General features: G+C 39.3%; 1 protein-coding gene across 8 annotated transcripts in view; it reads left to right on the top strand.

The window, feature by feature from the left end:
- Positions 1-26,763, top strand: part of ITPR1 (inositol 1,4,5-trisphosphate receptor type 1) — a 318,610-nt gene that overhangs the window by 103,800 nt on the left and 188,047 nt on the right. For all 8 annotated transcript variants that reach the window (XM_072720366.1, XM_072720372.1, XM_072720371.1 and 5 more), the window contains exons 5-8: positions 12,451-12,566; positions 21,357-21,443; positions 24,275-24,433; positions 26,317-26,415. In XM_072720366.1, coding sequence (XP_072576467.1) covers positions 12,451-12,566; positions 21,357-21,443; positions 24,275-24,433; positions 26,317-26,415 — 461 coding nt within the window. The remainder of the gene's footprint in view (positions 1-12,450; positions 12,567-21,356; positions 21,444-24,274; positions 24,434-26,316; positions 26,416-26,763) is intronic.

Raw genomic sequence — 26,763 nt, 5'->3', positions numbered from 1 at the left:
GCAGTGAAGTAGGCAAGACAGGAGTAGAGTGGGGAGGATGGAGGATGGAGGCATAAGATGGGAAGTGGGGAGAGTGAAATCTTAGGTTGAAATAATATTGGGAACTTTGATCATTAAATGGGTCTAGATACTTTTAATTTCTGTATTGGCAGTATTTGCCACCTAGGATAGTTAGAATCTTGCTGTTCCTAGAGTCTTACCCTTTTTTTTTTTTTTTTAAAATCCAAGGAGAGAAAAGAACCTTTTCTACTGAATACATTTTAAAATGGTGTTAGATATTTTCTGATTAAATCACATGAATCCACATACCCTTTATGTAGACAAGTCATAAGGCAGTCTTAAACTGAAGGCACTGTTTGGGATCATGGGGGCGGGAATGATGATCCTGCATGGTAGGGAGGAGTAGGATGGAGGACATGCCTGTCTTCCCTGGGGAGCTGAACTTTGAGGTGAACCTACAGCATAATAGATGAAGAAGAGCCTAGGCAAAAAATGACGATTGTGCTGATTGAGATGGTGTCATGGGAAGACAATTTCTGGCAGGGAACAACTTGGTAAAGATATGGAAGAGTGACATATGGCACATGTTCATGAGAATTGGAAGTAGTTTGGAATGGCCAGAGTGGGACGTTGGTGGAGGAGTGCTGTGAAGAAGTAAAGCTGGAGATGGGCCATATGAAGGGCCACGCATTCCTGGCTCCCATTCTTTCTACCACGCCTGAACTTCTGAAGCATCTGAACGTTCTCATTGCTAAGCTCTTTGATAGATGTGCCTACAGGACTTGGGAATCCAAGTTGCTAGCAATCTCTTGAGTCTGTTAGAACCTTCCTAGCAGAGTAGTCCCCCAGACCAGCACTTCTCATCACCTGGGAGCTTGTTAGAAATGCAGAATTCCAGATCCTTCCTCAGAGCTGCTGAATTAGTGCCTGCCTTTTAACAAGAGCCTTAGATGATTTGTCTGTCAATTAAAGTTTGAGAAGTGCTGTTTTTGTAATTCATGTATTCCATAGGCCACTGTTTCTCAGAGTGTGTGATTGGGGACCATTCACATTAGAATCACCTGGAGAATTTGAGAAAAATGAGGATTTCTAGACCACACTCTCCAGTTAGACATCTGTATTTTAGTAAAATCTGGCAATTATGGCAATAATTGATATACCCTTGTTTATCAATTATGATATACCCTTGTTTGAGCACCCTACTGCCATGTGAACTAAGAGAGTCAGTGGAAATCACCTAGGGAGTTTGGGTGGGAAACCTTGCTTATCTCCCACTTTCAGACCCAAGAATTAGAATGTGGGAGGGAGGGGCCAGAGTACTGTATTACTTTGAAAGCTCTCTCTCTGACTCTGAGGATGAGCCAGGGTGGAGAATCACAACCCTAACGGATTTTAGGCGGGGGAGTCAGTTATAGAAAGAGAGTTCCAGCTGTCAAGTAGAATTTCAAGTACAGCAACCAAAAAAGCTGCTTTCTAGACATAATTCGTAAGAGTCTAGAATGCTTTTTGCCTCTCTCTGTTGTCTTTATCAGTCCATCTTGTCACTTTTGGTGCCTTTAGGGTATTGATTCCTCAAGAAGGATAGGAAGGACGATTTAATCCTGTGGTTCTCAATTGGGGGGGGGGATGATTTTGCCCCACCTGGAGGACTTTTGGCAACCTCTAATAGACATTTTTGGTTTTTAAGAAACTGGGGGATGGGTTACTACTGACAACTGAAGAGTACAGGCCAGGGATGCTGCTAAATATCCTACAGTGCACAGGACAGCCTGCCACAACAAATAATTATAGGTGATATCCACAATGCCTACAACAGTGTTGAGGAATCCTCGTATAATCACCTTTGTTTGAGGGGAGGTTATCATTTTTGAAATGTTTCTTGGAAAACTTTTATTATAATAAGCCACTATTTTGGGTGGCAATGTGTATCTTTCAGGTAGATGTTTTGGGGAGAGAAGTTTAATAATCATCATTCTTGGCAAATATTTTGACTTCAAAAGGCTGCTGATGGTATTCTGTGTGTGTTTGCAAAGATAAAAATAAAGTGTAAGTAAAGGAAAACATAGGTCATGAAATTCAGAAAACGACTTTTCATTTAGGGTAAATATATGACCTCTTTGACTCTTGATTTGTTTGGTTAATTCCTTTTTGCTGGGTCAGAGTCAGTGAAACTCTGACTTCCTTCCAGTGAAAGGGCTTCTTTGGAAGGAATCTGTTTATTGACAGTATGAGTAATATGTAAAAAGCCAAAAACCTGTGGAGGAGAGGTCCTGCTCACAAATGACAGGGACCAGTTGGGAAATCTCCCACAAAGGGGGTAAAGTACTAAGGGGCTCAGAGTTGGCTTTCTGGGTTTTCAGTGGAGACCAGTAGAGAAAGGACCAGAGCGAGACAAGTGAGATAGTGTCTTCTCTTGGTTGTTTGTGTTCACTTGCCCTCTTATCCTCTGTGGAGAAGTGGGTGCAAGCCTGCAACAACGGGTTTGTTGATTTCTTGAATACAAGATGGAGAACAAGTGAAGAAAATGCACTGTTGAGGTTTCCAGGTAGGGGAGAGTAGGAAAGAGCAGGTTAGCAGTATCAGCTTTTCTCATGGTCAACTGTGGGCCATGTCGGAAGGTCTGGCCCACTTCATAGAGAAGTAAGGTAATTCTGGGGTTGATATGCTGCATATAATGCAACAGATTTCTTACTCTTTCTATATCGTCTGTCCCTCTTCCTGCCTCACCCCTTGGCTTCAGCAATAGACCCTGCAAAGCTCGATTGAGGGGCCTTCTCTTAATCTGACTCTCTCACCTCTTCACACATTGGATTAGGTGACTTTTCTGCTTCATACCTTCTAGAATTACTGGTGGGCTCCTCTCTCTCCCTGAGGACATTTAGGACCAGATTTTACTGACTCTTTGTCTCTAGTCCACCGGCACTTAAGAAATGTTTGGTGAATGAAGGAGAAATCAAATTATTTTGAGACAGCCTGTGTTTCCTTTGTGTAATGGGAGTTTCTAATTTGAAAAATATTTTTTCCAGGAGGATCCCAGGATGACCAGTCCAATAGCTTATGTAACTCCTTTTAGACTGGATGTTCCAGACCTTCTGAATGCCCTTTTGTAGGAGATTTGACATATTCACAGAGGTGAACAAGTGCTGTAGCTGTCTAAATAGCTAGGGCTATTACACAGTGAAATTTCATTTGCCTTTAAGTCTGAGAGGTGCCAGGGATGTAGAATTTTGTCAGAGAAGAGCTTTCTTTCCATGGTCCATGGAATTACAAGCTATTCGATCTAACTTAGAGCTGGGCATCCTCTCATTTTTGGGTGCATTTCAGTGAATTGTATTTTTTTCTTTTTTCTGTTAAAGATTTATTTATTTCAGAGAGCTCAAGAGCATGCTTGGAGGGTGGGGAGGGGCAGAAAAAAAGGATCTCAAGCAGACTCCCTGTTGAACATGGTTCCCCCCCCATGGACGTTCGATCTCACAATCCTGAGATCATGACCTGAGCTGAAACCAAGAATCAGATAGTCAACCAACTGAGCCACTCAGGTGCCCCCACTCTATTACATTTCTTATTTGACCAGTCTATCCACCTTTTCCTTTACAGAATATATTGATTTTCAGGTAGATTGGCAAATTGGACCAGGTTACATATAAAACAGGATTTCCTTTTAACTTAAAACAACATTGTTTTGAACTTGGTGAATACTTTGGGTTTTATAAAAATTTCATACTTAAAAAGAAATTTCACAGATGTTTTTACTATATAAAATTTTAAGCCTAGGGATGCCCAGGTGGCTCAGCGGTTGAGTGTCTGCCTTTGGCTCAGGGCGTGATCCCAGAGTCCTAGGATCGAGTCCCACATTGGGCTCTCTGCATGGAGCCTGCTTCTTCCTCTGCCTGCATCTCTGCCTTTCTCTCTCTCTGTATCTGTCATGAATAAATAAATAAAATCTTAAAAAAATAAAATTTTAAGCCTATATACAAGATGAAAGAATAATAGTATAGTGAACTTCCATGTACCCAAAACCCACCTTTAACAGTTACCAACTCATGGCCAATCTTGTTTCATCTGCATCCCCCATTCCCCTCTCCCTGATTAGTTTGAAGCAAATAGACATCCTAGCATTTTGTTACAGATTGCATTTTTAAACTGTTGCCTATTAATGGTATTATATTTGGCTAATACAGGGAGTCAGTGGGGAAAAGCCTGTCTCAGTCACAGTCTCTCTGGGTGTTAGGCGTTGGGCCAGGGAATGCTCATTGCCCAGGGTGTCCTGCGAGTAATGCAAATAACTGAGGCCATTTGGGGAGGCAGTGATGTAATCTCTGTTGTGCCTTTCCTCTTCTCCATTATAAACCAGCAAATGCCCAACCCAAACCCCTGGCAAAACAAATCATGTTTTCCCAGCAGTGGAAATCAGACACTATTGTTAACCTTTCTACATAACGGGAAAGTGTGTTTAATCCTCTTTTTTTGTGAGAACAGCTATTTCATTATTATCTTTTATTGAGGTATTACATATGCACACAAATATACATATATACACATGTACTTTAAATGCAGATATCATAGAAGTTATACTCTCTGTCTCTCATGACCCCCACTCACATTGAGGTAGAGACCACTTCCAGCACCTCAGAAAGTGCCCCTTCCCAGGAAATATTACCCCCCAACAAAGGTAACCAGTATTCATGCCCTGTATCTATAGATTAGTTCTGCTTGTTCTTGAATTCATATAAATAGATTCTTGTTTTGTTTTGTTTTGACTTCTTTCGCTCAAAACAATGTGAAATCTATCTATGTTGTATGAAACAATAGTTGGTTATCCATTACAGTGTTTCCTCCTAGCATTGCAGTGTAGAATGAATATGCAGTTGGTTTATCCATTCTATCACAAGGGTGAATATTTATTGAGTGTTTACTCTGTGGCAGCATCTGTACTAAGTGTTTTAAATGAAGTAGTTAATTTAATCTTCTAAGTTAGTTTGTAGTTAGCTGTTGTGGTTATTGCCCTTTTATAGGCAAGAGACAAAAACCTACACGGATGAGATAATTTTCTCCAAGATGATACAGCTAACATGATAGAGCTGAGGTTTAAATCCAGTCAGCTAGACTGCAGAGCAGTGTGCACTTCAGCCTTTCCATCTCTGGGTTTTCTGTGACTTACCTGACCTGGAATATATGCTTCCATGTACTCTATCAGATCTCAAGGGTTTGTGGTCCCTTAGGGATGACTCGTTTGCCAGAGGAAGACATGCAGACACAGAGAGCTTTAGTAACCTGGCCAACACTGCTCAGCTAGTGAGGGATGGAACCATGGCTGGAGTACCCAGAGCTTTCCAGATTTGCTGTCTCTTCCTTTTTGGCATTGTCTTTGGTGATGTTAAAAGCCTTTGTTTGTTTCCATTGCCAGCAGAGTGCAGTGGTTTTTCACTCTGTAGGTCAGCTCGGACTCTTGGTTGTAAGCAACAGAAACTAAGATAAGCCAAAAAAGCAAACTGCTGGAAGAACAGTGGGTAGCTCACAAAATCAATAGGGAGGCAGCCAGGCTTAGGCATTACTGGAGCTGTTAGGGGCACAACAAGGTTCCTGCTTAGGAACCCTTTTGGGGATGGGGGAAGAGGACACTGCCCCTGTTGCAAAGACCCATTACCCCTCATTGATACACTATGCATATTGCCCAGGGACATCTGACCCTGCTATCACAGTGATGTTTAGCTGGCTCTGGGTCTCTGCATCTGTCCAGGTGCAGAGGGCAGGGCACTGACATTCCAAAGATTGGCAGCTGCCTGTGCTAAGGCTGCAGCTGGAAGGAACTTGTGTACACTTTGGTCTTGCATAAATGGGAAGAGGCCTTGCTTTTTTAAAGTAATTTTTTACTTTCTATCTTTGGGTTAAAGCTGATCCATTTCAAGTAATGCTTGCAAATAGGTAAATAAAAATTTACTTGATTGAACTAAAGTAGATCAAAAAGGAAGTGTCCACCTGTGTTTCCACTTTTTAAATGTGTTTGTGAATGATGGCTCTACAACCATGAAAACTGATAAAGGCAGAGAATAGCAGGCTAGCCTGTAGTCAGCTTGGGTTTTCTTTCTTTCTTTCTTTCTTTTTTTTTTTTTTTTACATGTATTTTAAAAATTGAAATATGTTTGACATATAACATTATATAAATCTAAGGTATGGAACTCTTGATAATTTGATATGTTTATATATTGTAATATGATTACCATTGTAGCAATAATTAGCATCTCTATCACATTACATTATCTTTTTTTTTTTTTTTTTACCGATTGGAATAATTCTGTCTGTTAGCAAATCTGATGTTTATAGTATACTACTGTTGTCTACATTCCCTATCCTGTACTTTAGTTCTCTAGGGCTTATTTACTACCTGTCGTAAGTTTAAACAGTATCTGTCCTGAGTTTTCTACCCACAGAAAGCATCTGCTTGCCTAAGGGGGAACATTACCTTGTTTTCCTTTGTCTTTTAATAACAGTGTGTATTTTTTTTTACAGACAGGTAATGAAAGGTTTATTTGGCAGTCCGAGTTGGCAAATGTCACTTAACTTCAAAGGGCTCCTGTCATGACTTGGGAAATGTGATTAGCAAGCAACAGACACAACAATGTGTTGTACTGGTTTCCTCTTTTAGTGAACTGGAGTTAATTACTTGTTCAGGGAAGGCTTTTGTTGAAAATAGAGTAGGTTTTGCTGTAGTGAACTGCCACTTTAGAGTTCTTCCACCTTGAGTATCCATTTATTCATTGGCCTGATATTTTACTGAATGCAGTGGAGACAGAATGATGAATAAGGCAGGTAAGTCCTGCCCTTGTGAGACTTTCAGTGTAGCAAAGTTGAGTTGGGAGGATACTTAAAATATGGATTGTTTTGTATTCCCCTTTCAATACTTCTTTTTAAATCTTAACTGCCTTACTGGGGAATTAATCCTCTGCCTTTTCTTTGTTAATCACGCTGTCTGTTCTTTTGAAATTTTTGTTCCTCTGCCTCTTACCCTGTTGAAAAGAGGGTACCATATGAATGATCAACCCTGAAATATTTCATACTTGTAACTTACATACCTCTCCCCTTGATTTCTCTCCATATAAAATTGTGTTTACGTATGATAGGTGAAATGAAGAATTTCAAAAAAAAAAAAAAGGTTGTTGATCATTTGTGTTTTTGGTCATTGAAGTAGGTTTGAAGAGCCCAAATTCTATGAGAGAAGGGACTGTTTTTGTCTGATTAATTGATACAACACTGAGTGGTGGGTGGTGGTGAGAGAGTGTGGCATTCAGAGGGACAGACAGCCAGAGGCTGGCTAGGTACACAGCAAATGCCTTCTTCCTGGGCGCTCAGCTGAACTACATTTTTTAACTCCTTGTAGCATGGTGGGGTCATGTGAGATTGGCTATCATTGATAACTGGCTATCAATACAGGTTTTATGTTACTTGCAAACCAGTAGAGTTTCTCACTCTCTTTCCTGGAATCTCCTCCTTCAAGTGGACATGGAGACTCGGGGGCCTGGCTGTGAGACATATCTTTGGGATATATGCGCTGTAGCAGAATTGCTGGATTATATGTTATAGGTTCTATGTATCTACATAACTTGACTCACCCTAGTAGTGTACCTATCAACAGTGCAGAAGATTTCTGTATTCCCACTGATCCATGGCATTATCCATCTTGCTGCCTTTTGTCACTCATTTGCAGAATGATAACTAAGCAAGAACTGAAATGCTTTTGGGTACAAAAAGGTTGTTTAAAAAAGTTAAGCATTTTCATTGATACTTGCACATTCTTTAAAAAAGTGAAATATGAGGGGTTTGGAATGAATTTCATAGATATGGCGTTTTCTTTTGTGGGTGATAACAATATTTTGGAACTAGGTAGAGGTGGTGATTGCACAACATTGCGGTGTACTGAATGCCACTGAATCGTTCACTTTAAAATGATTAGTTTAATGTTATGTGAATTTCACCTCAAAAAAGTTCAAACATTGATAAAATGCAGAATAAAAATAACAGTCCTATATCTGATACCTCATGCCTTCCACGTTCCAGAGGCAGCAATTTAGAATATTTTAACATATTTTACTGGTATTTACCCGTTTTTCTAGATGATGTGTATCTCTTGATGTCTGTAGATTAATCTATTATAAATCTCTTCTGTTGACTTCCTGTTATTACAGATGAGGTTGGCTTTCTGACACCCTCTGCTCCTCTTCCATCCTCACATTAGAGTTATACCACTTCTTTTTGGCTAGACTAGTATTCAGTCTTTGATTTTTGTGACTATGTAAATATTGTTTGCTCTTGAGCTATCAACATACTTGATTTTAATGTGCAGCTTTCCCGTGGAGTTAGTAATAATCTTATTTTTCTTTGTGTACATAATTCTTTCATAGCACATACTGAGTCTTCTCTCCTTGTGAAAAGCCTCTGTATGTTTCCATGTAGGAGGGGGATGGAGGCATCTCACTCCTAGTTCCCACCACCGTGCTCAGCCCCTGGAGCCCTTTGTCCTTGCTCTGGGTTGGGCAGTAATGTGTCCTGCACAGTGTTATCCTGGGTTCCTGAGCTTTTCCAGGGTTCCACTGAGCAAACTGGCTTCCTTCTCCCTGGTACCCCTCTGCAGATACTCAGGCTTCATGTCTCTTTATCTATCCATCCCTCCATCCTCTTTGCATATTCATTTATTGCAACTTAGGAAGATGGAATTGAGTTTAGTAGAGGGTGGATTTGGGTTTTTCTGTTTTCTTCTGGGGAGAGGGAAAGAGGGAAGAAGGGTCTTTATTCTGCCCTCTCTGGTCACAGATGGGTAGTAGCTACATTGTATTTATAAAGCTGACTTCCTCAACTTTTCTCCTCTTCAGCATTTCTATCCTTCTCCTGCCCCCTGCCCTTTACTCCTTAAATAATTCCTGTATTTCCAACCTGCTAGGTGGTGGATGGCTTATTCAACATTTCAGCTTGAATGCTTCATAGGCATCTCAAACTAAGCATAGTTAAAATTAGTAATTTCTTCTTTTCTCCCCAAATCTACCCCTCCCAGCCTTCCTTTTCTTAGTAGGCACCAATAACAAAAAGGAGGCTCCCTTATTAGGTTCTTTGCTTATAGCCTTTGGTTGCTTCTCACTGCTGTTAAAAGAATAATTACATGCCTCACCAGGATCTATACAATCCTACATAATGCAGCATCTGCTTGTGTCTCTGGCCATGTCTCTTGTAACTCTTCCTGTTGCCTGGTACCTTCCAGGCCATATTTTCAAATTTTTGTTAACCTTATCAAAATTTCTTTCACTGAAGGGCCTTTGCACTTGCTAGTCCTTTTGCATGAAGGCTTTGCCTCCTGATGTTTATCAAGTGGCTCCTTCACACCCTTCAGTTCTCTGTCAGACACCACTGTCCTGGGGGTGCCCGTCCTGATGACCTTGTGTAAGATGCAGCTCCCCTCCAGCAGGATATTGTGTCAGTATATAATTCTTTCCTCCACCATACTTTTGACTTGAGTAATTCAAGTTGTGTCTTTAGTTTTTTGCTGTCATGAAGAAACTTGCAAGATGGGCTCAGTGTTCTGTTTTCAGCACCCAGCACACACTAGGCACTTTAGTAAATGGTAACTGAATCAGTGAATAGATTCCTGGGCACTTAGAACTGGAGGTGTCTTGAGACAACTTCCCTGTCATTACTTGGGGGAGCTGTAGAGATGATAACACAACCTGGGCATTAATTCAGCAACGATCACTTGCACTCTTTCTGTACTCCTAGGCCCTGGGTAACAGGTACATGCCAAACAGACAAAAATCTCTGCACTCAGGAGCCTTTTGTTCTAGAGATGTGGATGGTGTGTAGAGAATAGGGTTTCGGTTGTTCTTTGGCAGCCTTTATTATCTTAGTCCCTAGGAGGCTCCCTCTGAGAGAGCTTCTTTGCTTTCTCCCCCAGGCACCCTGTTGCGGAGGGCTCCATAAACACCTATGGCTCCTCTTGACTTCTTCTGGGGTTTGTTTGTTTGTTTGTTTTTTGTTTTCTCTAACGTGGGGCTTGAACTCACTACCCTGAGATCAAGACCTGAGCTGAGATCAAGAGTCTGACACTTAAATGACTGAGCCACCCAGGCGCCCCTTGACTTCTCTTAACTATGCACCACAAGTGCTCATTTCATAGTTAATGCATCTTCAAGCAGTTGACTGTTCTCCCTCCAACCAAGTTCTGGGATGCTGTTTAAACCATAGAAGATCACCCATGGCCTGTTCTTTCTGGGTTCCAGCCCACTCAGCCCTTCAGCACTTAACCCAACCCTCTATTCAGCAAACTACTTCTGTGTTAGCCCAGTATGGCATCTGCTAAAGCTTAGGAATATTCAGGAGTAATTTTTTGAAAGCTTAGTTTAGTTTATTCTTCAAAGGCCTAAAATAACCCTTGTCACATAAGGTATTCTTTGTGGCATTTCTTTGGCGTGAGATCAAACCACTGTGTATGTGTGTATATGTACGTGTGTGCACACATTGTGTGTACATGCATATATAAATATATATACACACACATATATATACACACACATGTATACACACACATGCGCACACACACACAGGTACTCCTTTCTCTCAAATATGTATTATATATTCTTCTACTGGATTTCCTGTATTTGTGTGTTTCTATACTTAGCACAGTATTAGAATCCAGTGGAACTTTAATTTTGCCCTGCTGTGCCGTCCAAATAGCAAAGGGCAATGTGGAGCCGCTGACTTGCAGAATTTTGGAAGGTTAGTTTAACATCACATTTGAATTGCTTAATTTAATTTTCTCTTTGAATCAGTTGCTAAGCAACTGGGAAGACAGGACAAAATCAGCAAGGCTAATTTGGTTCTGTTACTAGTTTGTTAGCATTTCTTATATTTACATAGCTGGTTGGTTGTAAATATGCTTAATCCAATGCAATGTTTTGTCCAAGGAAAACAGTTAGTATAGAAGTTATGGCAAGGCTTTGGTTGAATTGATAGTACTTAAATTTATACTCTCATCCTAGGTGAAGGTAAAGTCAGTCACCCGAAGTTTTGAACCTGTATTGTGTAGCCCAATTATTTAAGTGGGGTGTTTGACTTGGCTGTCCCAGGAACACTTGTAGAATGGTACTTTCCATTGCATGTTAATCCCTTGGCATTATAGTTCCAGCCTGATTGTTCCTAGAATCAACTTAAATTCTTTTGTTTGCAATTCATACCATTTAGCAATTATCATATGAAGTGTGTTGGAGGAAAAAAAATAGACCATTTTACTCTCATTATTGATGAAATTTGAAATTGTTTACTTTATTTGGCCCATAAAATAAGTTCTCTGTCAAATATTAATACCAATGGCATACCTGTTTTTGAATGCCTTTTAAGTGACGTGATTATCAAGGAAATCACCTTTGTCCAGCCCACCTCTGTTTACTGCCAAAGATAGGACCTTTAAAGCTGATAGTTTCCCGGTTGTATGTGATTATTTACATGGTAAATGGGGGTTCACATATGTCAAACTGGTAGGAATATTGTCTCGATGATATTAAGTTGCTACTGATACAGTAAATGACAGTAATCTGTGGCTTTCATAAGATGTGGGGACAGCAGTTCTATCTTTTAATAGATTATTTGTGGTGTCCTTTGTTTTCTAAAAATCTAGATGACCTCTTTTATATGCCCTAATGATTACTTTGAATAGATGGATTATGTTCTTGATAATTATGGGTATCAGTGGTTTGGTTTTATATTTACCTTATAACTGCTTATGACTAAGTAGAATTATTTAGTGAAGAAGATTACAGAAAGGAGGAAAATACTTGTTCTACAATTAAATGATCTTTTATATTTTTTTCCCAACAGTGTCAATTATTTGTTCAGTACTTTGTAAAAATTCATTGATCCCAACTAGAAGAAATAGTCTGAATTAGAGCAAAGTCCTAGTTGATGATAGCAAATTAACTTTTGTTGTTTTGAGAGAGTTATTTGGTGAAGACCATAACTAGGTATTTTCCTATTCAAGGTCCTTTAAGAGAATCTGTTTCAGTCTGTTTCAGTGAACAAATGAGAATAAGTGTGTGGTTAGTAGATTGAAATTTCCTTAGAAGCTTGTTCTTGAAATACTTCAGGGTATACTTTTTCCAAACCTGGGTTTTCGTTCCAGAATTATTAATTTTACTCTACAAATTACTTAACCATTTGAAAAACCCAATTATGTCAAAATGTAAACTTCTCAGGGAATAAGCTTAACTGGCTGTGTGACAGTGACATTGAATTAACTGACTTTCTGAAAGCCTCAGTTTCCTCACCTGGCACCTCACATGTGGTGTGAATTAAAGGTCAGAGGAGAGATTCCTAAAAGGGCCTTGTCTTGTCATTTGTACTTACGTATAATGTTTTTTCATAGGTTGAGTGCATCTGGTTTCTCAAAAACACTTTTATTTGTTTCACTTCTAGATTGCCTCTTTAAGCTATGTCCCATGAATCGCTACTCTGCCCAGAAACAGTTCTGGAAAGCTGCTAAGCCGGGAGCCAACAGCACAACAGATGCGGTGTTGCTCAACAAACTGCATGTACGTATTGTGAGGGGCCTTCCCTTGATGAGGGTCTTAGGAGCGGCCACTTGAGTTGTGTCTGAGTAAAATGGATTAGTTATGCAACTCTCCAGCTCTGGGCACTGCCTTTCACATGTCCTTTGATAAAAGGATGAAAGGGAACTGGCCCTAAGGAAAGATAGTCCTAGTCATCCTGGGATACCTTGAGAGTTACTGTTTTCTTAGCCAGTGTCTTTCTTGGATGACTCTAGCTAAGAGTACCAGTTATGAGCGCAAGTTCTTGAGGCAAATCCTGGCTACGTCCCTCACTCATTGCTGATTTTGGGAAAGTTAATTAGCTCTTTGGTGGCTTCGTTACCTTCTTATAAAATGGGAACGTTAATTATATCCACATCAGAAGATTAGTGTGAGAAGTACATAAATGAAGCCTATAAAAGGCACATAAACAGTGCCTGCAACATAAGTGCTTAATATATTTTAGCGTATCATTGTATTTATCTTAACTATTAGTTGGCATATAAGTGAGAAGCTTATTCTACTGCTGATGTGCTCTGTGACGATGAGCAAGTTTTTGAGCCTCCCTGAACATATTTCTCCCTCTGTAAAATGATGACATCATTTTCTAGTGTCTAGTATCTAGATGACCTAATTTTTCTCTGAGGCTAATTTGTACGGAACTACTTTGCGATGTTTAGAAGAAGGACATGACATATATCCAATATAGTATTATTAAAATTGCAACCTGTTCACTATCCCCCTTTATTGCTTTATTTTTCTCAGTGTCATTTATCATAATTTTTCTAATTTATTTTATTGGCTGGCTCCCCCACGAGTATATAAACTACTTGAGGGCACAGGTTTGTGTTAGGTTTGTTCATTGTTGTCTCTCTCATGCCTACAATATGTGAGACTTAGTGATTTATTTCACTTCATTTTTTTAAGCACCATAGTCTGTTAATAATTTTGCTACCTTTGTGCTTTCAGTCTGTCAATTTAGAACATTCTTCTCCTGACTCTTCCTAAGACAAGACCTTTGCCTCCTTCATATCTCTGTTTGTTACTTCAGTGAGGTCTCTTCTCACCTCCTTATCTAAGCAATCCCCTGCTGAATTTCCTCCCCTACAACACTCTCTCTCTATTTTTCTCAGCACTGATAATAGTCTGCAGGTATATTTAGTACTTCCCTTAATTATCCTCCCTCATTCATTAAAATGACCACTCCACAAGCTGAGGAACAGTGACTGGCTTGTTCACTGCTGTGTCCCTAGTGCCTGTGATAGTATCTGGCATATAGTAGGTGTTTACGAAATATTTGTTAAATGAATGAGCACCATTGTAGGTGATCAGGATAAAACTGTGACAGCATCTGAATCCTCTTGGAGCTTAATAGCTAATAAGGAGTAATAGCTAATAAGGAGTAAAGAGGTGGTGACAAGATAGTGAAGCAAGTAGTATTACAAGGTGAACCTAAAAGTGCCTAGGAGGTTGTGGGAACACCTAGAAGGGGCACCCAAATCCATCTTTGTGAATAAGTGTAGGTGATGTGATAGTCAGGGAGGGCTTCCTCGAGGAAGAAGTGACAAACCTCAGTCTGAGACACCTGCGAAGGGTGTAGAGAGTAGAGGAGAAGAAGAAAGAACAGAAACAAATAGGTTGGTTTGAATACTTCAGGAATTGCATCATTACTTTCATGATTTTAGGGCAGACATTCTCAAGCCCAACAGACTCCGTCTTAATAGAAAATACTACGTAACTATGAACAGGAAATAACATTCATAAATAATACAAACTCTGAAGACACCAGATTTAAAAAATGAATTATAAAGGAAAAATAAAAAGAAAGTAATAAATCTTACAATTGTGTGCTTTAGTAAGTTAATGCTTGGGCAGGATTACTCTAGAGGACTTAAGGAAGTAAATAAATGCTCACTCCTGTTTGCATAAACTCTGAATGAGGCAGCCAAAGACTGTGACTCAGGTAGGTGTGTAGTCCTGGCCCCCAAAAAACATGTTTTTCATAAGTAATTTTCCAAAATGGTGAGCAGATCTTGGTAGTGTTACAAAGAGTGCAAAGTACATTCTTCCTTTTTTAAAAATAGACTTGCATTTTGGGTAAATGTTTTAGTGGTAATTAATGGTAATTAAACCATGTAAAACTCTGTGTTGATATGTAAAGTGTAGTTAGGAGCTAGACCTAGAAATTACAGATAGCCTTTTAACCCATGTGAATGTCAACCAGACATAAAACTATACGATGGCATAAAACTAGGATGAATGATGCTTTTTCCTTATACAACACTGTACTATGCATTTTGGGGCATCCAGCATCCCTGGCTCCTACCCATTGAATATCACTAGCACCCCCTGCATCCCCCAACCCTTATGATGTCTCAGGGTCCTCCTGAAGTCAGTGCTGGGACTATGTGAATCTAGTTGAATGGGTCGGGCAAGATAGTTTAATCTTGCACATCTCTCTCATTAGCTCGTTAGTACTTATGCCTTTTGGGATTATCTCAGAGGAAGTATGTGTTTCATAGTTCTGACTTTTCTTTTTCTGGTATGAAAATCATTCTGTTCAATGAGATCTTATTCATACCTCTCAAAAACCTTCTTTTTTCTATGCTTATTATAGCAGGAGTTGTAAATTCAGATTCCTTTTGACCATGCAGGAAGCCAACAGGAATAAAAGGAACTTGGTAGGCCTGGTTGCTAAGTGGAATGTTCATGTGTGTGGGTTCACAGGGGGGCAGTTCCTTCCCCTTGCTGTTGCCATGTGGGAAGGTGAGCCCAGAGCTGCTGCTGCATTTGCTACTTTTTGAAGAGAAGCTAAAAATTCATGCTTTATATCTGAGATCTCAACTTTTAAAAAATGTCAGCACCTATTCAATTAAAATTTGAAGCATACATTCAGTACAATAATGTCTCAAGCTGGATGGGGTTGTTTAGCCACCCGTTTGCAACCTGTGATTAAGTGTTATGTTTCCTTTCAATGGAAATTCCTTTTAATGCTCCTTCCCATGAATGAGCTGTGAAAAAAACTTCAGTTGAAAAAAAAAATTAATCTTGAAGGTGATCAAGAACTCTGAACTCTTTATTAAAAAGAAAAAAAATAGAAAATAAAATGAAATAGCTCTTACATGTTGTTGGTTATTAAAAAGCATTTTTTAAAAGGAAACAAGTACTTTTCCCTGATGTAGGATTACTGATATAACTTGGATATTGACTTTGTGCATTTCCTACTTTACTCTTTTTTTTTTTTTTCTTCCTAGTGTCTGGAAGTCATGTACATGTTTTAGTGCAGTCATTAAAATGTTGTATTTTGGGCAGCCACTTGCCTTTGGGGGTTGATGGCAAGTCTCCAGTGGGTTTTCGTTTTTATTTTTGTCAACTACTGTGCAGCACCCCAATCAAAGGTCAGATTATTTTAAATTAATGCCATTTAAGGAATTAGTTGTCTAGACCACTTGAGTTCCTTTTGACTAGGATAAACAACATATAAACAGCATTCTGAGGGAGAATGACATCTAGTGGCTGGTTATGGTGTGTTCATTCCCTCCACAGGACTGGATTCTAACTTTTCTCGTCATGATTTCTCAAGTCTTTTGGCAAAATGAACTTCTCCCACTTGCTAATCACATAATGTGTTCTGTAGGCCTTGACTACTGTTTGCTGATAGTCTTTTGACCTGTGCTGTTTTGGTTCTGAAAAACTGTCAATTATATTAAGTCATAGTCTTGACAAGCTAGGAAGAGCCAGAGGAGTAACAAATCTCTTGTCTTTCAAAGCCTGGATCCTTTATTGCTTGTTTTCAGAAGCCTTAATTCCATATCATATTACACAATGTAGAGCTTTTTGACCTTAAATAACCTTTCCCCACTGTTCCAATGATCTTTCTATAGTAACTGAATAACGGTCTCTGTTTTTCTGAAATAAAATAACAGGTGGCTATGATAGGGTTGACCTTGATGTTGCTTGAGAAACATGGTAATATCCATGGTGAACCATGGTGTTAGAGACCATAGCATTAAATGTGATTGCTTCCTTAGAAATTCAAAACGGTCCTTAACCCAGTGTGTAAGGGAAAAGAGCAATAGATATTGAAGTTATTAGATTTTAAATTTTGAAAAGGTAACACATTTAAGATGATTTTTAAAAAAACCCAGACTATTTTCCACAGAGATATGATGAGGTTTTTGAAGAAATAACACATATGAGCATTATAGGAAAATAATTCCAAAATATACATGAGTAAGAAAAGGAAAAAAAAATACAATCCCTAAATCTTACTCCTTAAATATAATCTTGGTTTATATTTGGTGTGTTCCCCACCATTATATTCCTGTATTTCTACTTTTTTAAAAAAGATTTTATTTATTTATTCATGAGAGACAAAGAGAGGCAGAGATATAGGCAGAAGGAGAAGCAGGCTCCCTTGAGGTGGGACTTTATCTCCAACCCGGAATCATACCCTGAACCAAAGGCAAATACTTAACTCCTGAGCCATGCAGGAGTCACTGTTTCTACGTTTTTTTTTTCCTGGGTATTTCTATGTTTTGAAGTATCAATGGGAGCATACTGCTGTCTTCTCTTTCTTTAACTCACTTTTTTCAGTTAATATGTTATGAATAAATACAAATCTTTTATCTTCATTTTTAATGGCTACATGCTTCCTTCACTATATGCCAGTGCTGTAATTTTACATAGCCAATCCTTGTAGGGTGAGTGATAGTCAGAATCTTGACAGCTTTTTATAGTATTGAAGCTAGCTATTATGGACTTGTATGTGTGCAAGATTGTCTTTTTAGGAGAAATTTCTAGAAATGGAATTGTTGAATCAAAGTCGTACCCATTGAAAAACTTTGAGAGACATGGCCAGATAATCCTTCAGAATGTTTTGTCAGTTCACTGTCTTACAGTGTAAGCCATTCCTTAGGATGTACTTGAGGGGTTTAACAGACTAAATCGTGTTCTATTCAAGGGTGAGGCAACCTCAATCACTGGGCCCAGGTATGGGTCTGAACACATTTGGTATTTAAGTATTTAGTATAGAGTAAAATGAGTTGAAGAGTTTTCTCCTTAAACAAAGTATGCTTATGCTCTTAAGAAAAAGTGAAATCTTCAAATGATCCATAAGGTTAATGCATTGAATGTTCATTCAGTAGTTATGTAGACTTGGTTATCATTCAGCCTTTTAACACTGTTTCAGATGTGACCTTCAGTATTTTAAGAAACGTTCTTAGGTATCTGTTCTCCAATATTATTTTCTAATTTTAATTCCTGTCTTTTTAGACAAATGCCCTTTAAAGCTGGTGATATTTAATTAGTTTTTAATACAGAATATATGCCTTTATTTATTTATTCATTCACTCATTCATTCATTCATTTGAGACACCCGAGAGAGGCAGAGGGAGAAGCAGACTCCCTGTGGGGAGCCTGATGTGTGGGACTCAATCCCAGGACTCCAGGATCATGACCTGAGCCAAAGGCATTTTGCCTACCCCCCACCTCCTTCCTTCTGGCAGCTACCAGTTTGTTGTCATTATATATTGGTCTTTCTCCAGTTTTTCTGTGTTTTCTTTGTTTTTGTTTTGTTTTGTTTTGTTTTGTGAGGGCTTGAACTCATAACCCTGAGAACTCAACCACTGAGCCACCACCAGGTACCTCTGGAATATATGCCTTCTAGATGACTAACTTGATGTTTCTTTTTAGACATGCCACCAAACACTGAGTTGCCACTCTTGTACTTCATCTAAACGTAGGTAGGAACTTAATATTTTAGATTAGTGCTTCTTAAACTGAGGCCACTGAAAATGGGGAGTAAAGAGAATGTCATGAGAATTTTCTGTCTTAAACAGTCACCTTTACGTCATTTAAGTCCAGGAAACACTGCTTTGCGGTTTACTGAAGATGAGTCCTTTCAGTGTGAGGTTTTGAGTAGAGAAGAACTATATTTGTTGGAAAATTTGTTTTATTTTATTGAGTATTGATTTTTCCTGCTTGGACATTTTTTCTTTCTTGAACTTTCTGTCCATATTAGCTGAAAAAACTGCTTTGCAGAAAGCACAAATGCTTAAAAAGTCTGAACCTTCCTTCCAAGTGGATTCAGTCCAGTGCTGTGTTTGGGAGACACCTGCAGAACCCGTGGATACTCTAGAGACCTCTGGAGAGGTGCAGCACAGACCTGAAACTAGGGAGAACAGGAGGTGGGAGAAGTCATAGGGAAGGTGTTGATGGAGGGAAAGAGAGAGCTAAGAACTGCTGAGGGCAGTTTGGATGCCTAGGATTGCCATGTTGTCCGCACTGGTATTTATGGATATGTCTTGAACCCAGTGGATTTTATCCTTGTGTAACAGAGAAGCAAACTGGTAACTAATTCGAGGAGAGAGGGGGAGGGAAACCTCTGAATAGACCATTGTTGTGCAGGGTTGAGACAGATGTAAGGAATTTAGAGTGATCTACATAACATAGGCAGATCATTCCCTCCTGTAAAGTGATTTCTTTTTGGTTTAGGATTGCTTTCTGCAGTTTATTTTTGTCAAAAGATGTACCTTCCTAAAAATACCTACACTGAAGGTAGAGGTGGAGCAGATGCTGAATTTGAAGCAAATGGAAAGATTCTTTGCCTCTCCAACTCCCTCTACCAGTTGAAATTCTCATCATTAGAACATTTCTTAATTTTAGAAATGTATATATAATAATAATGGTTAGAATCTATTGAATGCCTATTATGTTTAGGGCACACATTTTCTATGATCTCTACAACAGTCCAAAAAAGCTTGCATTGTCCTCATTTTCTGAATGAGAATACTGAATGAGGCTTGAGGAGATTAAGTAACCTGGCCAAGATGGTAAAGCTGGTACATGCTGGAACCAAGCCCAGAAGGTCCTTTGCAAATGCAGACTGTTCTTGGGAAAGAGGTCCCTTAGCCTCTTGGCATCTGGGGGCATCTGGCCTCCAGGAAGAGAATAATGGAAACTTCTGAAATGCACAGCTGGTCACCAGGGTTTTATTATCCATCAGATTAGATACTGAATTTCTTCCCTGTTAATTTATTTCTCTTGGACCCAATCTAGGTGTGGGGGACAGGGCTTGGAATAACAGTTTCTTTATTGCCTGGGACAAAACTATTTGCCCTTCAGCTTTATTATAATATGGTAACAGTACTTTCTGAGATGTACAAACAAATGAATAAAAATGCCTTTCAGGTTGATGGCCGTGGCAGACTATTCTGGAACCCTCTATTCAGCTTTACCAGTTCCTGAGCACGCCAGATTTGGACTAGTAATGTCTCCCAGCTCAATATGTACCTATAGATTTACAGTTAACTCAAATGCAAGTCTGAGGATTATCTCTGCTACTTAGTAGATGTATAATTAAAAAAAAAATCCAACATCATTACATTTTATTTTTTAAATTGAAGCATAGTTGGCACACAATGTTACCTTAGTTTCAGGTGTACAGCATAGTGATTTGGCATGTCTATATGTTAGGCTGTGCTCACCGCAAGCGTGGGTCCCATCTGTCACCATACAACACTATTATAGTATCATTGACTATATACTCTGTGTTTTGTCTTTCATCCCCATGACTTACTCATTCTATAACAGGAGGCCTGTGTCTCCAATGCCTCTTCACCCATTTTGCCTACCCCCCACCTCCTTCCTTCTGGCAGCTACCAGTTTGTTGTCATTATATATTGGTCTCTTTCCAGTTTTTCTTTGTTTTTGTTTTGTTTTGTTTTGTTTTGTGAGGGCTTGAACTCATAACCCTGAGAACACAACCTGAGCTGAAATTAAGAGTAGGACACTTAACGGAATGAGCCACCTAGGTGGCCCATGTTTGTTCATTTGTTTTGTTTTTTAGGTTTTACATGTAAGTGAAATCATATACTTTCTTTGACTCCTTTCACTTAGCATAATACCCTCTAGGTTCATCCATGTTGTCATGCATAGCAAGATTTCATTCATTTTAATGGCTGAGTGATACTCCATTGTGTGTGTGTGTGTGTGTGTGTGTGTGTACACATACCACAACACAGGTAAGTGATTTTTAAAATAAGACATTATTAAGCAAAATTTCAAATGTACACAGAAGTAAATGTTATAGAAACCCCTTGTGTATCCACTATACAACTAATTGCAATGTTGAATAAACCTTTTAATCTCTGTTTTTTTCTTCTTTAAAATATGAATAATGATCTTCACTTCAGGGAACTACTATAAAAATTAAATAAATTATAGTAATATCTAACAATAATAACTAACACTCTGCAAATGCTGCCATGACCAGGCACAATGGTATGTGAGGGTGTAGGTACTATTTCTATCCTCATTTTACAAAAGTAGAAACTGAGGCTCATGAATGTTGAATAATACATTCCAGGACACAGAACCAGAAATTACCCGAAACTAGCATTTAAATTCAGTTTTATTTTACAACAAAACCTTAAAAGAGGGCTTTTACAAATCATAAAAGGGCTATGCAAATTCTCTCCCACCCCTACCCTATTTTATTCAAAAATATATAAGCTTTTGACGTAGTCTTAACCTAAGCAGATGTCCATGAATGCCTGAAAGAAAAAAAAAAAAAAAACCTTTAAAAAAAGCCAAGAGGGCCAAGAAAAACAAGGGCAGAGTGGGTTGATTTCCTGAACCCCTTGCTCATTTTGCTTAGCCTCAGGGCATACCTAATTATTTGCTTATTTCTGTGGTTCTCATATGAACTGGCGACATTGGTTTTGCATCACTGTGGAGAAATAGAAGCCATTGTTTCCTCTTTGTGACCAGTCTTCCTTCTCCATGTTACAGCATGCTGCAGACTTGGAAAAGAAGCAGAATGAGACAGAAAACAGGAAATTGCTGGGGACTGTAATCCAGTATGGCAATGTGATCCAGGTAGGTAGGTCACGGCTGCTCTTCTCTTCTGGAGCTAGAGCGTTACAATGAACAGAACTAAAAAACACATGAGATCTGGTGTGGACAGCTTTCATCAACAGGACTCCCATGGAGACAGCCAGTCTGTTGCAAAAGGTCTCGTGTTTCTTCTTATATGGAGTGGATTTTTGGGCTTTTGAGTTGGCCCTCTCTCAGTGCGAGAAGCCACTACTCTGCCCTGTAGTTGGTAATTTAAGTTGTGTGCAGATATTTTAAGTGGGAAGTTCCCTATCTGGAAACGAGCCTGGCTGCTGCACTTTTGTTACACTTGCCTTCCTTGAAAGTTCTATTAGGTGAAAATTGGCTTCCCCACAACTTTTATCTGTTGGTTTAAGAATTGCTCACAGGGCCAATAAGAGCAATTCTGTACCTTCAGATAGAATATTTGCTGATAGGTCTCATATCTTGTCTCATGGGTTGTGAGGTTTACTTGTTTATCCCTTGTGCCTTTAAAGTTGGCACGGGGATAAAACACACATGAGGAAATAGCTACTGCGGGGTTTGCTAAGAAAATCTATCTGGGTCTATCCTTGCAGAAAATAGTGTGTGAGTCCAATGCCAAATGTAGCCTTTTTCTTTCTTTTCTTTCTTTTCTTTCTTTCTTTCTTTCTTTCTTTCTTTCTTTCTTTCTTTCTTTCTTTCTTTTCCTTCCTTCCTTCCTTCCTTCCTTCCTTCCTTCCTTCCTTCCTTCCTTCCTTCCTTCCTTCCTTCTTTTTTAAGATTTCATTTACATATTTATTTTAGAGAGGGAATATATGCATGAGTAGGGGAGAAATAGAGAGGAAAGGATAGGGAGTAGAAAGAATCTGAAGCAGACTGCCCGCTGAGTGCAGAACCCAACCCAGGGCTTGAGCTAGCGATCCTATGATTGTGACCAGGGCCAAAACCAAGAATCTGAGGCTTTACCAGCTAAGCCACCCAGGCGCCCTTGTAGCTCTTTTCTGTTTATGTAGATGCTGGATCATTTTGATACACAAAGGGTAATAGTTACCAATTTTTTAAGACCTGACCCATTGGGTTATCTTGCTTCATTATTTACGTTTCTGAAAGATACTGCTTATCGTTTATACTTGACTGGCTACAAAAGAAATTCTTTCTCATCGTTATTTCCGAAATAGAGAGCAGTGATAATCTGGAGCATGGAAAAAGTACTATTGCCACATTGGTAATAGCAACCTTTTATGTTTAAATAGGTTATTATTATTTGGCCTTTTGGATAGTAAAGTAGCTTTTGAAAATAGGTCCTACCAATCCTACTCCACCTCCCTTTCAACTTCTGTCCAACTGAGAAAGGACACAAAGGGCCAGTCAGGTGGGCCCAGAGATCAGTATCAGCTTTATTACTGGGCCAGACCAGTGCCTTCAAACTCAGGACTTCCTGATGTCGTTAGAGAGTATGGCTTGAACTGAAGATGGAAGGTGGGCATAGGGGCTGAGAATGTAAACTTTTAAGTGTATTCCAATTCAGATTATGTGACTTAAAGACTGAGATTTTGGGCAAGAAATGTTCCCATGCCTCAATTTGCTCACTAGCAAAATGAGAATAATCATGGTATCATTTCCTAAATGATTGAGAGGTATCTCTCAGAGTAAGCTCTGAATATATTTTAGCTTATATTACTTCTTCAAAGCCTGGATCTTGGGATCCATCTCTAGGTAATATCAGTTTATAAACCAACTGAGTTCAGCACCTGGACAGATGTGCAGAGAATCAGGGGCCACTCACCAGGGTAACAATGAAGATTTAAGAGGGCATTGCCTTCCCCTTGTGTATAACAGCCAACGGATGTCAGGAGCTTACAAATCAGACTCATGACCCTAATAACATTGATAGGAGCATGTGGACCTCCTAAGAAGGTTCTAGAAAGTGTATCGATTAACATATAAAAAAGGGATATTGGCAGTTGGCAAAGAAGTTCCATGCTGGTCTTAATATTTCTCCAGGATTTGGGTAATCTTTCATCTACCCTTCCATCTTCTCTTATAGCCTGTTAAATTTGGAAGCATTAATCAACACTTCCTGGTACAGACCCACTATGAGACAAGTTGTTTCCCATTTAGATCTTTGGTTCTCCCAAGAATTAACAATAAAGTGGTTAGCATTGAAGATGGAAATTTGGGACACCTGGCTGGCTCAGCAGTTAAGCGTCTGCCTTCGGTGCAGGAAGTGATCCTGGAGTCGCAGGATCGAGCCCCACATCGGGCTCCCTGCATACAGCCTGCTTCTCCCTATGCCTATGTCTCTGCCTCTCTCTCCCTCTGTATCTCTCATGAATAAATAAATAAAATCAAAAAATTAAAAAAAAAAGAAGACGGAAATTTATAGCAGCCATGTTATTCCATATGAAACGATACCCCCTAACGACCTAACAGGGTCATCTCTTAAACTGTTTCTTATGCTCAAAAGTACCTTCCCTTAGCTCTATGTTAAAGTCAGGGATATTCAGATTGCAGTTCCTCAGCTCCTTTATATGGGATTAGGCTCCTTCCTACCTGTTAACAGATGGCAGAGTGCTGTTCCTTGCTAATGGTGCTCTTGACCTAAACAGCATCCATCTTGTCCACAGCCATGTTGGGGGGAAAAAATAAAATATTTCTTCTTCCCTCTACTTCTCCCTTTGCTCTTCCTTATTTTCTAATTATTCCCTGCCTCAGGCACTTCTAGGACCCTCTAACTCCACAATTAGGTCAGAAGTGGAAGGAATGTTTGATACATATTTATGTGACTAAGAGAAATCATAGAGATTCAGAGACCTGCTGACACTCACCTTATTCTCCCTGTGGGTTTTCAGCTCCTGCATTTGAAAAGCAATAAATACCTAACTGTGAATAAGAGGCTTCCAGCTCTGCTGGAGAAGAATGCCATGCGAGTGACTTTGGACGAGGCGGGAAATGAAGGGTCCTGGTTTTATATTCAGCCATTCTACAAGCTACGATCCATTGGAGACAGTGTAAGTGCAAACTCTTGGCATGGGGAGCGCTCCATGCCAAGCTTCCAACTGGAACTGTATATACAAGTCAACTAGGAGAACTTTATAGCTGGAACCAGAGGCTTATCCTGTATGAAGAGAAGGGAGTCACTATGGAAACCAGTGTTTGGGAAACAGGGAAATTTGGAGAGAACTGTGACCTAAATACAGTAGCTGTGTTTTTCCTTCTGAGTTTCTGAAAAAAAAAAATTATATGACTACCCTATTACCTCAGTAACTTCACTAGGAAAACAGCTAGCCTGTACTAATGTCCTGGGGCGTGTCCCTGTCATTCTAGATCATTAGTGGAATAGAAATGCCTCTCTATTTTGGAAATAAAGTAAAGGAGTATAGAAGATAACTATATACAGCAGGGAAGGAGAATGGATTTTAGGGTTATCTTTGCTTTTTCCTTTATTGGTAAACAGGCAGGCTCTCCATCTTGTTGCAGTGACTGCAGTTGGTCCTGAGTTGGCCCCTTTCCTGAGGAGTCCTTAGGATATTAAGCCACTGAAATACTTTTCCATGTGACTTAGAACAGTTCTGATACTCACCAGCTACATTAGTATGTCATTATGTGGGCATACACTTGACAACAAATATGTTTAAATGCTATTAAGCCCAATTTCTGACCTTGTTAGGATTTGGAAATAGCAATTTTTTACTAAAACGAAATGTGTTCCTTAAACAGCTTGAAGTCTTGTCAAAATGTTTAGCTAGCCTAAACCTCACACTGGTTTTTGCCATATTCAGTATTACTATTTAAGTTTCCAAGCTTTGGGCAATGTACGTGTTCATTTATATGTTGGTATATGTATGACATTATATGCAGTATAACAGAAGCATGTAGAAGCAGAACATTCCTTTCCAGTTGGTGTATAATAACTATTGATGCTCAACTGAGAAGAGAAGAACAAGTCCAGTAGAGCTTAGTTTTCACCATAAGTGTTGGATTTTTTTGAGATCCTTATGTATATATATTTGGAGTTAAGGAAAATTTAATTGTGTATGCCCCCCAAATGTAGCAAACTCATCAAAATAGATGAGTTTTACCTCTTAGGAAACCATCATTTCTGTCTTCCTTCCTTCTTCCTTCATAATAAAAGACAAATGTGCTTTGTCCTGAATTTGATTTTCAGCAAGTCCTCCTTGATTTTATTATTTAAACATACCTGTTTGGCTGTGCCTTAGTTTAGAAGTTAAGATGGAGTTGAAGGACTGGTTATCCTTTGTAGGATAGTGTTTTACAAACAAGTGTCGGTCTATTTGTGGACTCTGGGATCAGTTTAGTGGCTTATGACTTTCATTTTAGAATGTGGATTAGAATAGATAGTATCAGGCTGTCCTAAACATAATGAGGATAAGTATTATTTTAGGGCAGTAACTTATGTTTCAGATAAATATAGATATGTATATCTATATATGTACACATATACATATACACACATATGTGCACATAAGTAGGTATGACTGGAATATAATAGAGATGTATTTCTTAATGTGGCATGTACTCAAAAAAATATGAAAGTCAGTGCTTTAGATGGCTTTATAATTTTAAAAATAGACTTTCTTTAGGCAATGTTCTGCTTCTATTCCTAATACTCAGAGCTTATTTATGTATCTGTTAACATAGGAAAAGAGGGATATTGATAGTTGGCAGTGGTATCCCATGCTGGTCTTAGCATTTCTCCAGGAATTGGACAGGGATTGTGAGACTTCACTGCCTGGCCTCTACTGTGAGGGGTTCGGCTGAGGTGGCTGAGGATGTTCCAAATCCAAGGGGTGATCTGAGGATGCCCAACTGCCCTCTACCAGGGATTTCTGACCTGTTTTGTGAAAACCTCTGTTGGTCTCTTCTTTTCCAGGTGGTCATAGGTGACAAGGTTGTACTGAATCCTGTCAATGCTGGCCAGCCCCTACATGCTAGCAGCCATCAGCTGGTGGATAACCCAGGCTGCAACGAGGTAAGGAAAACCATGTTGGGATCCCTGGGTGGCGCAGCGGCTTAGCGCCTGCCTTTGGCTCAGGGCGCGATCCTGGAGACCCGGGATCGAATCCCACGTCGGGCTCCCGGTGCATGGAGCCTGCTTCTCCCCCTGCCTGTGTCTCTGCCTCTCTCTCTCTCTGTGACTATCATAAATAAATAAAAAAAAAATTAAAAAAAAAATTAAAAAAAAAAAAAAAAGAAAGAAAACCATGTTATGGCCTGTGAGCAGGCATATGTGCAAGAGCAAGTCTTCTTGGGACCAGGGCATGTGCATGCTGAAAGTGACCTTTTTAGGACTTGGGGTACTTACAGGTAAGTGACTGAG

The sequence above is a fragment of the Vulpes vulpes genome, chromosome 9, assembly GCF_048418805.1.
Source record: "Vulpes vulpes isolate BD-2025 chromosome 9, VulVul3, whole genome shotgun sequence".
NCBI classification, from domain to species: Eukaryota; Metazoa; Chordata; class Mammalia; order Carnivora; family Canidae; genus Vulpes; species Vulpes vulpes.
Note: the sequence above shows the minus strand (reverse complement) of the source record. Positions and strands in the feature narration are given on the sequence as shown.